A 12,821-nucleotide genomic window follows, 5' to 3' on the forward strand; every position below is an offset into this window, starting at 1 on the left:
GGCTCTGTGTCCCCACCCAAATCTCACCTTGAATTGTACTCCCATAATTCCCACATGTTGTGGGAGGGACCTGGTGGGAGATAATTTGAATCATGGGGGTGGTTTCCCCCATACTGTTCCTGTGGTAGTGAATAAGTCTCAGAAGATCTGATGATTTCATTGGAGGTTTCCACTTTTTCGTCTTCCTCATTTTCTCTTGCCACGGCCATGTAAGAAGTGCCTTTTGCCTCCTGCCATGATTCTGAGGCCTCCCCAGCCATGTGGAACTGTAAGTCCAATTAAACCCCTTTTTCTTCCCAATCTTGGGTATGTCTTTATCAGCAGCGGACTAATACATGTACTCTTTGAATTTCATTGAAGGAAAAAGAGAAAAGAATCTTTATTAGTTTACTAGAGATGCCATAAGAAATAATCACAAACTTCTTGGCCTAAAACAGCAGAAATGTATTCTAACTGTTCTGAGGCCCCAAGTCCAGAGTCAAGGTGTGGGCAGGGGCCACAGTCCTTCCAACAGTTCTAGGAGAGGACCCTTTTTTGCCTCTTCCAGCTTCTGGTGGCTCCAGGATTCCTTGGCATGTGGCTGCATAACTCCATTCTCTGCTTCCATCTTCACAGGTCCTTCTTCTCTTCCCCCTCTGTCTCTACTCCTCCATCTCTCATAAGAATACTTGTAACTGGATTTAGAGCCCACCTAGTTAGTCCAGAATGATCTCATCTCATGATCTTTAATTACATCTGCCAAGACCTTTTCTCCAAATAAGGTTGCATTTGCAGGTATTGGGGGTTGTGGGACATACCATGTGGGGCACCACCATTCAGCCATTATCATTGCCAACTAGATTTTGAGGGGAAAACTCACCTATATGCTTCTTACACTTAAATATAAAATTGAAAGAAGAAAGATTGAAAAACATACCATAAAACCCTACTAAAAGAATATACTTTTTGAATTTTATATACTCTCCATATATTCACCTTTTCCAAAAGATGTACTTTAATTCTAAGATGAGGCAAGTTTTTAGGCAAGTTAGATGGTACACAGCATAACTAGACTGAAAGCCCCTTGAGGACAAGGACCATGTCTGTATTGTCCATTACTGTATCCTCAGCACAGAGTAAGTGCTCAGTGCTGGTGGAGTGGATGGGTGGGTGGATAGGAAAGGCGGTTGAAGAGATCGGGGCAGGGAAGCCTGTTAGGAGGCAGTCTCATCAGCCCAGGAAAGCAGTCCTGAGGGGCTGGGCTAGCTTGCTGGTAGAAATGGGGAAAGGGGCATATGCAGAAGACTCTTCAGTTGCAACTTGGCAGGGGAGATTGACAGCTGAGTGGGAAGGAGGGAGGAGAGTAAGGAGCCCCAGGGTGAGGACACTTCCATTCTACGCAGAAATGGCAGAGCTGGGCAGGACTAGCAGGGTGGGCAGGAGATAACTTGGCTATGAGGGACCCAGCAGACTGGGCCAGCCTGCAGTTGGAGCATCACTGGGAGGCCAGGGCTGGAGGTGGAGGCTGGCAATCCTTCGGCATAGGAGCCCTGAGAGGGGAACTTTTCCCCAGGAGTCAAGAGGAGGAAGAGGAGGCTGTGGAGGGAGGACAGAACCACGGGAGATAGAGGAGAACGTTCAGAGTGCTGGGAGGATGGCAGGGAGGTGAGCAGGGTTGGAGAATCATAGGATCCTCCTAGGATTGGGCCCCTTTGCTGCCTGGAGGGCCAAAGGAGGGATTGGTATGGAGGGTTGCAGCTGGCAGACCTAAGGTCTCACGTTTCACAGAAACCAGGACGGGGGTGGCTCAGCCCCAGGAGTGGCGAAAACGGACACAGAGAGGAGAGGGAAGACAGGGTGCAGGATAGGGACGCCACAGTGAGGTTTGCTGTCCTGAGTGCATGTTCATTACTGACGTTTCCATCTGTCTTCTCATTTAATCCTGGAGACAACCTGCCTGGCAGGTCATAGCAGCCCCCCACCTTCCCCTTTTTTGTGATATACAAAAGTCACAAAGCTAGATAGTAGCAGAGACAGGATTCAAAGCCACATCTGTCTGACTGTGCCCAGGCTGTTGACCACTCCTCCTTTTCAGGGCTGATGAAACCCATGCCTGTCTTCAGGACACCTGTTCACAAAAGGCCACAAGTCTGCTTAGGAGCCTGCTGTGGCCTGGGGACAATTGGCGCACCTCATCACAGAAGCAACGGAATGGGACCTGTGTGCAGAGGCAGTGCCACTGGGTGCTGCAGGCCTCAGTCTCTACCTCCCCCTTCTCCCCTTTCTCTGCTCACTAGGGCTCTTTCAGGAATCACTGCATCAGCCTTGGCTTCCAGCTCTGTGGTCGGGAACCTGACCTGCACTTGAGGTGTGGCTGGTACCCTCCACCAGCCTCCACCTCAGGGGTGTGTGGGGATGAGGATGTGCTAGAAAGGGTGGCTTATGCTTTCCTGGCTCTGGCTCCATCTGAGCGAGTCCCCTTCATCCTGCAAAGCACTACTAATTAAGAAAGGTCTGTGGTCCTAGGACCCTGCCGGGGCCACTCTGAGCATGGTGTGGCTTCTGCAGGAGCAGCTTCCAGGCCCACGCAGGGCGCAGCTGTTTCCATGGGACGGGGTGCCTGGCTCACTGTGAGGCACACAGAGACCCCTCCTTGTTTGTTGCCTGGAGATAAGTACCCCCGCCACCACATGGAACAGTGTAAACTCCCACCTCCCGAGTCAGCCCCAGCCATCCTTTCTTCCACACCCCACTTCCACTGTCAGCAGAGCCTTCAGCTCAGCGTTTAAGACCCAACTGGAATCTGACCTCTTCTCCCGTCTCCTGTTGCCCCAGTCAGTGCCAGCATGTGGTCCTAGTTACTGCGGGAGGTGAATGGTGGTGGGTGGTTGTCTCTAGTGGGTTTCCTGCTGCCACACCATCCCTGTGGGCTGCTCTCAGCACAGCAGGCAGAGGGAGCCTGTTGGGCTGTGGCTACAGCTGCCTGGCCACCACACACAGGCCCAGGTGGAGCTCTTAGCCTGGGCTCTGGGCGGAGGTCCAGCTGCCTCTCCCGCACGCCCTGCTGCTCTGCCTGCTGGCCTCCAGCTCTCTGCCTGGACGGCTCTTCCCGAGACCCTCGTGACTTGGCCTGCACCATCCTCGAGCCTGGGCTCTCCTTCATACCTCCTCACTGACATTTCAGACCCCACGTGCCAGCCCTCTTCTCTCTTCACCTGCCTCTGTGTTTACCTCCACACTTGGCACCATCTGCCATGCTCCATAGGTTATTCCTCTCCCTACTAGGATGTGATGAAGGCAAGGGTTTTGTGCATTTCATCTCCTGCTGAATGGGGCTTGTCACACAGCAGGCCCCTCAATAACATATGATGGTAGATGAATGAATTTTTCTGTTTTTTTACCCCCTTTACCAAATTTGATTTGGAGAAGCTCTCTTAGTATTTCCTCTTCCTTAAAAAAAAAAAAAAAAAAAAAAAAAAGACTCTGGACTGTTCTAGGGAAAGGGGATAGGAGGTGGAGAGGAAGGAGGCAGGAGCCCCACACTTCTGCTCTGATTCAGAAGAATCTGATTCCATTCTGAACTTGATCAAAGGTGCTCCTATATGTGGCTGTCGCAGGACACCCACGGGCACGGGCACACCATTCTCCTCCATTCCTTGTCTGAAGCCCAGCTGTAGGTCACACTGATTCTCCCACATCCCACTTTACTACATTGGCTCAAATCTCTGAGATAGGTTTGTCTTTTCTTTTGTAAATTCTGAAATAAAAGCAATGTGAATTCCTTGATCCATAATTCCTTTAATCAAAAGTAGCCTTTGGATTTTTTTCTTTTTTTTTTTGAATCAGGGTCTCACTTTGTTCCCCAGGGTAGAGTGCAGTGACACTCTTGAGCTTAACCTCTTGAGCTTAAGTAATCCCTTCCCGCCTCAGCCTCCCAAGTAGCTGGGACTACGGGTGCATACCATCATGCCCAGCAAAAAAAATATATATTTTTTGGAGAAATGGGTCTTGCTTTGTTGCTCAGGCTGGTCTCAAACTCCTGGCCTCAAGTGATCTTCATGCCTTGGCCTCCCAAAGTGCTGGGATTACAGGTTTGAGCCATCACACCCAGCATAGCCTTTGTTAATAGTCACTTATGTATTCTTCTAGGAAAAAAGAATACATAATACCAGCATAAATGTATATCCATTCAAAGTGGACATGAACAGAATCATGGTAGGCATATTATTCTAGAATTTATTAATATAATTTGAAAATCTTCTATATTAGTCCATATAGATCTACCTCATTGTTTTTAATTTTATTTTATTTTATTTTATTTATTTATTTTTTTTTGAGATGGAGTCTCACTCTTGTCGCCCAGGCTAGAGTGCAGTGGTGCGATCTTGGCTCACTGCAACCTCCGCCTCCCGGGTTCAAGTGATTCTCCTGCCTCAGCCTCCCAAATAGCTGGGATTACAGGCACACGCCACCACGCCCAGCTAAGGTTTTTTTGTATTTTTAGTAGAGACAGGGTTTTGCCTTGTTGACCAGGCTGGTCTTGAACTCCTGACCTCAGGTGATCTGCCCACATTGGCCTCCCTAAGTGCTGGGATTACAGGTGTGAGCCACCACGCCTGGCCTACCTTGTTGTTTTTAGCAACTGCTTAGTATTGTATTGAATGTATGTACCATGTCATAGACCTAACCCCATACCGACAGGCATCAGTTTTAGTTATGACAGTATTGCAGTGAATATTCCTATACATCCTGACACACCTGCAATAATACTTGTATAGCATGCATCTGGCAGTGCATTGTAGATTAAAAGAGCATGGACATTTAAAATTTTGATAGATATTGCCAAGTTGACCTTTGTTTTTTGTTTCTTTGGTTTTTTTAAATTTTTTTGAGACAGTCTTTCCCAGGCTGCAATGCAGTGATGCGATAGCTCACTGCAGCCTCAACCTCCTGGGCTCAACCAATCCTCCCAACTCAGCCTTCCCAAGTAGCTAGGACCACAGCCATGCGTCAAGACACTTAGCTTATTTTGTTTGTTTTTTGTGGAGATGGAGTCTCACGGTGTTGCCCAGGCTGGTCTCAAACTCCTGGGCTCAAGCAATCCACTCCCTAAGTTTGGATTACAGGTGTGAGCCACTGCATCCAGCCCATGTTGACCTTTGAATGGTTACACTGGTTCATTCTTCTGGGATGTTTTTCCTCAAACTTTTTATTTCGAAAAATATTAAACTTACAGAAAAGTATTAAACTTTCAGAAAAGCCTAAATAATAGTGTAATGAATAGCCAAATACCTTTCACCTAGGTTCACCAGTATTGTGATGCTACATGTTTTCGTTTGCTCAGGCTGCCATAACCAAATATCACAGACTGGGTGGCTTAAACAATAGACACTTATTTTCTCACAGTTTCTGGAAGCTGGAAGACCACAATGAAGGTGTCAGCAGGTTGGGTTTCCTCCCAGGCCTCTCTCCTTGACTTGCAGATGACCATCTTCTCAGTGTTCTTGCATGGTCTTTTCTTGTTGCACTCACACATCTGTGCCCTAATCTCCTCCTCTTATAAGGATACCAGTCATATTGGATTAGGGCCCGCCCACATGCTCTCATTAAACCTTAATTACCCCTTCAAAGGCCCGGTCTCCAAATAGTCTCGCTCTGAGGTGCTGTGGGTTTGGACTTCAACAGATGACTTTGGTGGAGGGGGCACAATTCAGCCTATAATACCACATTTGCTTCTCTTTCCATATATATATGTGTGTGTGTGTGTGTGTGTGTATATATATATAATGTTAATATAATTATAACATATTTATTATACAATTTGTTGTATTATTTATAATTATAAAACCATTTATAATGTAATATATTTATTATACATAATTGTAATGTAAAATATATTCCCCCAAACCACTCAGAAGTAAATTGCAGCCACTCTGTTACTTCAGCGTGCATCTCCTAGGAACAAGGACATGCCCCTCAGGATATATTTGATGTCCTTTATTTTACAGTGATGGGGACAGATCCCCTGAAGCAGAAGGAGAAATGAGCATGCAGTGGCTCTGGCCCTGAATGGGGGCGTTCCCTCCAAATGGTTTTGTCCTGGCCTAGTTTTCTCCTGTCTCCTTCCTGAGTTCCAGCCCCCAAGTGAGACCTGGCATGCTTAAGGGAAGGGGCCTCCGGCTTCCAAGAGCTGTTCAGGCAAGCAGAACCTCTTGGCCTCGACTCCATATTCTCTGGCATTGTTGAGGTTTGGGATCTGTGATGTGTCAAAGAGATGACAGACCTCCTCACAACTTCACCTGCTCATTGATCTCTCTCTCAACATGTCTCTCTAAACAGACTTGTTACTGCAATTCTTTGTATAGGCAGTCCTTGCCTGGCAAATGCAGACTGCCTGTGTTTATTCAGAGAGTAGGGTTTACTGTCTTGGCTACCATTTTCTCTTTCCCTGTCTCCCTTCTCCTGCACCCTCGCTGGCAGCCCAGGACTCTGCCAGAAGTTGGTTCTTGCCCGCCACCAGGAGTAACGAGGCATCTTCTGTGGGCTTGCAACAGCGTCTGTTTCTTCCTCAGTACTTTTCTGTGGGAAAATATCACACAGGCAGCACTTTCAGTGTTTGTTTTAGTAGATAGAATCATTGTGGAAGTACTTGCCTAGCACCTCAATGGAGGATACGTAGCTTCAAAACTTTTCATTTCCTCTTGTTCAGGCCATCGTGTCTACAGACCCAAGGTTCAGACGTAAATCGGGCAAGTTCTTTGCTATCCAAGGCCAATCAGGTTGTTGCTGAATGAGTGCCCAGACATCCACTGTCTGCTCAATTAACAGAGCTTCTTTTCTTTTCTTTTCTTTTTTTTTTTTTTTTTTTTTTTTTTTTTGAGGTAGAGTCTCGCTCTGTTGCCCAGACAGAAGTGCAATGGTGCAGTCTTGGCTCACCGCAGCCTCAACCTCCTGGGCTCAAGTGATCCTCCACCTCAGCTTCCGGAGTAGCTAGAACCAGAGGTGTGCGCCAACACACATGGCTAATTTTTAAAAAATATTTTATAGAGACGTGGTCTCACTCTGTTACCCAGGCTGGTCTTGAACTCCTGGGCTCAAGCGGTCCTCATGCCTCAGCTTCGCAAAGTGCTGGGATTACAGGCATGAGCCACCACACCCGGCCATAGAGCTGCCTTTCTAAAACTTAGTCCCAACATGTCTTTGACTCTGCTTAGAACTCTTCCCTGGCTTTTCCTTTCCTACAGGATTCATTCCAGTTTCCTTGGCCCAGCATTCAAGACCCTCTCTCATTTGGCCCCTGCTCAATTTGTCACCCTGTTACCTGCTGCTCCCCCAGGAGGTTCTCTTGTTACCTATTGTATTAAAGCCAAATTAAATGAGGCCAGACACACTCTGCCATGCTTTGTCCCTGTACCTGTTGGCTTGTGATATTTCCCAGAACGTATCTTTTCTCCCCTCCCTGATCCATTTGCCAAATTCTTACCCAGCCTTCAGGGCTTGGCTTGACCGTCCCCCATCAGTAAAGTCTCTTCTTCACTGGAAGATGGAAGACATACAAACACTTCGATCCCCACTGCAGGGTTGGCCATCCTTCCCTTGTGCCATCATTCTGCCACAGACTTCACTCTTCTCTAGCATGTGTCACACCGTATGTGATATGTACGTGTCTAGCCCCCTGGTTGCAAGACAACTGGTTTTACCTTTGTATCCTTAGTGCCTGGGTTGGAGTAGGCACTCAGTAAACGTTTGAGTTGATGATGGATTTGTCCTTGAATAGAGCCACATCCTGAAGTTAGAAGCAGCTGCGTTACACTTTGTCATTACCAGTCCTTGTCTGAGTGAGCCTTGTGTGTCACAAAGGGAAAAATACAGTTTTCCACATGCTATGAGGAGTCCTTCTCCCTAAGTGTCCAGTTCTAAAGAGTCCATACCAATCATCAGCAACACAGGACCTCAGTGATCTTCGCAGGGCTTACTATATGTTGTTACATGTTAAAAGAGTGTGTGTATTACCTTGGTTATACACACAGTGAGTAGACTGATAACCCAGCTTGTTATGTGCATCTTGCTTTATGTTACTTCTTTGGAAAACTACGGATGTCTGTCTTTTCTTTCAGTCAAACGCTTCAGAGAACCAAAGCATGAAAGACGTCCGTGGAGGATATGGTATGTGTTTAGGTATTAGTTCATTCTGGAGTACTTTTGACTATGTTGGGGGTCTTGGGGCTGGGGGTGGGGTATGGTGTTGGAGTGGGGAGGGCATGGAATGTGAGAAATGATACATAATATAATGTATCTGGAATCCCTGAATTAAATTCATTAGGAACTAAGTATATTATGAAACCATTTCTGTTTCTCCAGGTAACTTTTGATCCTACCTTTATTTTAGAATCACTCTGCTTCCACTTCCAGAAGATGGAAGATACGCAAATACATCAGTCCCCGATGCTGGCTCCTTCATCTACCTGTTGTTAGATTTGGTTTAAATTCCTGGATTCTGTAGTCTGTATGTGCAAGCAAAAACTAACCTAAATTTGGAGATCAAACATAGCATATAAATGCTCCTCTCTCCAAATGAGTCTTTCTTGGTCCTAGCGTAAAGGAAAACTATTTCTCTACTCAAAATACTTCTGACACCAAATATATGAGGGTTTTCTTCCTCCAGCATCAACCAGCTTTCCGACTCTGTAAATACCACTTGGATGTCCCATAATTTAATTCACTTCTGACACTTAACTACCTGGAGTTAGAACAGAATCCACAGGTTAAGGGCTCAGTTCCACAAACTGCCCCCTTCTTCAATGCCAGTTGCAAGTAGTGGGGTCCTCAGGGTATCCACATTTCTGTCCAACTTTGCTACAAAGTCAGGGGTTCCCACAACCCCCACTTCCCCACTAAGGTTCAGTAATTTGCTAGAACGGCTCATAAAACTCAGGGAAACATTTACTGATTTATTATAAAGGACACAGATGAACGCTAGATGAAGAGGTGCATAGGGCGAGGTCCAGAAGGGTCCTGAGCACAGGAGTTGGGGTGTGCCCCACTCCCAGCACGTGGATGTGTTCACCAGCCCGGAAGCGCTCCAAATCCCATTGTTTAGGGATTTTTATGGTGGGTTCATCATGTAGGCATGACTGATTGTTAACTCAGTCTCCAGCCCCTCCCTTCTCCCTGGAGGGTGGGGGATTAGGGCTGAAAGTTCTAAGTTTCTAATCACGACTTGGTCCTTTTGGTGACTAGCCCCATCCTGAAGCTATCCAGGAGCCCACTAAGACTTGCTTCATTAGAGCAAAAGCCCCCTGTCTTCCGGGAAATTCCATGAGGTTTAGGTGCTCGTATCAGGACCAAGGCCAAAGACCAAATACTAGAACAAAAACTCCTCTTAGCACCTCTGTTACTCAGGAGATTACAAGTGTTTTAGGAGCTCTGTGTCGGAAACCAGGACAGAGACCAAATACATATATTTCTTAAATAGACTTTGATATATATATCAGGCATATATTTATTTCACAGAGGATGATCCTGCAGTCACAATTTTTCCTTCGTAAAATGGTGGTAAAGAAGTAGGTTCTAAAGACAAAACTCCAAAATAATACATCACTTGGAAGGATACCGTCAGCTCTTCAAGACAGCACTGTGTCCACAAGAAGCTGCCTGTTTTAGGCTGCCTTGGGCTTCTACCTTTCCTAACAAAATAGCCATTTTATCCTTCAGAGGAAACGTCAGTAATGACTGTGATAAAATTTTTAAGCGTGTTCTTGCTTTTTCTTAAACGTGTTGCTGGCGAATTTGATAATTCTTTTTATTTTCCCCCCATTGATTTTTCTCAAACCCTGTTAACTTTAGAATATGTGACTCCCACCTCAGGGCTGGGGCAGACCTAGCTTTGGAGCTCTCTGAGTCTTACGTGCGTTGTCCTTTGGTAACTCCTCCTTTCCAGTGAGTCTAGGGAATGATTTTCCAGCCACTGTCACTGGGTTGCTCTGGATAATCTCTGCAGTCCTGAGACCCTGCCCAGCTGGGAGGCTGTGAGAGACAGCCATGACTAAGAGGTGCCTCGACCACAGAGGAGAGTGGCTGCCTGGTGCTCGTGGTGGAGTACATACTAAAGGCACACGCTGTCTCCACCATGCTCCTGTCACATGGGTGGGGGATAGCTCCTCTCAGAGATTAACGCCCTTGTTTTTTCTTTTTTGAAATGCTTACCATCTAGTCCAGGGGCTGGCACGCTACAGCCCGCAGGCCCGGTGTGTATGATTGGAATAGCTGTGTCTATGCATCATTCTCTAGCGGCAGGGCTGAGGAATTGAGACAGAGATCGTATGGTGCACAAAACCTCAAATATTTATTCTTTGGTCCTTTACAGAAAAAATTTGCCTACCCTGATCTAGCCCATTGTTTAAATGGCAGCAGCTGAAATTTCTTTAGGGTTCCAGCTGCAGTACTGGATTTGTGCACATCTTGTTAATTTCACACATAATTTAGCTCATTGTGAGTGAAGTTGAATGGGAGCTCTTTAAAATAGAGGCACCTTGGACTTCATCACAAAGCAGTGATTGAGCATTTTATTTTGAAGTAAAAAAATTTAAAACATATTTTAAATATCAATCCTTGACCTTTTAGGGATTTCAAAGGCAATGTTATTGAAGGCTTTGAAAGGTGGCTGAGATGCCAAGCCTGAGTTAGTGCTCAAGGCCCCAGGAAGAGATGGCCAGTGATTGGAAGGTTGGGGTGGCTTTTTTCCTGTTTCAGTCTTCTCATTTTCCTCAAATTGGATATTGCCCTCCTGTCAGGCTAACAACCAGTGTTGGTTTTATTTTGTACAGGTTTTTAGACACTTCCAAACAAGCCATAGGGATGCTGTTCATCCACTTTGCAAATGTATACCTAGCAGATCTCACTGAAGAGGACCCTTGTTCACTGTAAGTGGCCCCTATTTGAGTGCAAACATCAGCTGCCCCCCCATTGAAAATATAGGCTGGCCTTACTTTCTGCTGCTGGTCCTGCTCCCTCTGGCTTGAGGAGAGGGTGCTCCCCTTTTCCTCTGTGCTCCTCTGAGAGACCATCCTGTACATGCTGTCCTGAAGCTCACATACACAGCTGTCAGTTGGCTTGTAGGGCTTTGCGTGGTGACACTTTCCCCGTGCACTGGCTTTCTGTTCATCAATCCAAGTTCTGTCCTTTGATTTTCTAGTGTCCTTATGTCTCCCAATTTCCAAGCCGCCCCTGGCAAGGAAGGATAATGCCCTACAGGAGTGTCTCTGTGCTGGAACCAGGACACACCGGGGCTTCTCTGTGACATCAGCCATTCAGGGTCAAAACTGTTGTTGACCCTCATTGACCTCTTCCACCTTATCATTGCAACGTGCCTTCCATGCAGCCCCCAGAGCAATCCATCTGTGACCTCAATCCGGCCAGGATATTCTGTCCTCCTTGCTGATGGCACCCACATAGTGCTTCTCTTAGCAGGTGGAGTGGCAGAGGAGGCTTGCCTACCTCATCCTGGCCCCATCTTCTGCCTCCCTTTGTCCTCATAGCAGCCTGCCATATATTAATGGAGACTTTGATTATCCCCGTTTTACAGTTGTGGAACTGAGGCACAGAGAGGTTATATATACTGTAAGTTCATACCGCTCAGGAGTCATGGAGCCCAGCCAGTCTGGCTTCCAGGGCCCACATGATGCTTTGCTGTCTGTCAGAATCGTCTGTGTTGAGGATGGAACATAGAACTTTCTCTTTTGATTCCCGAGGCATGGCACACAGTAAGCTTGTAAATGTTTGCTAAGTGAATGAATAAAAGTAAGGTCTGTGTGTACATCACATGTCCCTGTTCTCGCAGGCGTGAGATGCTCTGGACACAAATTAAAGTAGCCGAGAGCAGCATAGCCTCAAGCTAGAGGGAAATTGCCTTGGAAGCAGTTGCTGCTCCTGCCATCTCTGGTCTGAGAGTGACCCCTTGTGATTTTACAGAGGAAGGGCAGGCAGGAGAAATGCCCCCTCCCTCTTTGCACTGGTTTTCCTGCTGACCTACCCTAGCACAGGCTGCGCCCTCTGGCATCAGAGTGCTGTGTGCACATCACCAAAGCTCCAGCCCGGGATAGGAGGCTGTGAGGCTACACAAAATGTCTCAAGCCTCAGCAACTGGAAAGCTCACTACACCTGGAGCGTGTAGTGTCCTGCAGCTTACCTGCAAGGATTTCAGAGCCACATGGTATCGCAGAGGGTCAGTACTGGACCCAGTGCCCTTGTCTCCCACTCTGTCTACCATAGAGAGCTGGGGCTTGTGGTCAGCAGTGCCCAGCTGGATCTGGGTACAAGGCCCTCAAGAGAGGGTGAGTGGAAAAGGGCCTTTCTTTGGTGAGAGAAGAGATTTTGTGTTAGATGGAAACAGACCTTACAAGAACACAGTCCGTGTGGCATGCCCTTCAGAGCCTCCTCCTCTCACTCCCCCAGTTATCTTGCCTTTTCCCATGGGGAGTAAAGCTCTCTCTTTAAAGTGTAGGCCGGGCGCAGTGGCTCAGGCCTGTAATCCCAACACTTTGGGAGGCTGAGGCGGGCAGATCCCTTGAGGCCGGGAGTTCAAGATCAGCCTGGCCAACATGATGAAACCTGTCTCTACTAAAAATACAAAAATTAGCTGGGTGTGCTGGTGGGTGCCTGTAATCCCAGCTACTTGGGAGGCTGAGGCAGGAGAATCACTTGAACCCAGGAGGCGGAGGCTGCAGTGAGCTGAGATTGCGCCACTACACTCTAGCCTGGGCAATAGAGGGAGACTCCGTCTCAAAAAAAAAAAAAAAGTATAAAAATACTACTTATGCTTGACTGCAGATGGGGATGGGCGA

The 12,821-nt window shown here is 47.1% G+C and overlaps 1 protein-coding gene across 1 annotated transcript in view; it reads left to right on the forward strand.

The window, feature by feature from the left end:
* Positions 1-12,821, forward strand: part of STIMATE (STIM activating enhancer) — a 58,283-nt gene that overhangs the window by 34,347 nt on the left and 11,115 nt on the right. Inside the window, exons 2-3 of the mRNA XM_012498814.2 lie at positions 8,097-8,145; positions 10,806-10,901. Coding sequence (XP_012354268.1) covers positions 8,097-8,145; positions 10,806-10,901 — 145 coding nt within the window. The remainder of the gene's footprint in view (positions 1-8,096; positions 8,146-10,805; positions 10,902-12,821) is intronic.

Source organism: Nomascus leucogenys, chromosome 4, assembly GCF_006542625.1.
Source record: "Nomascus leucogenys isolate Asia chromosome 4, Asia_NLE_v1, whole genome shotgun sequence".
In the NCBI taxonomy this organism is placed as follows: Eukaryota; Metazoa; Chordata; class Mammalia; order Primates; family Hylobatidae; genus Nomascus; species Nomascus leucogenys.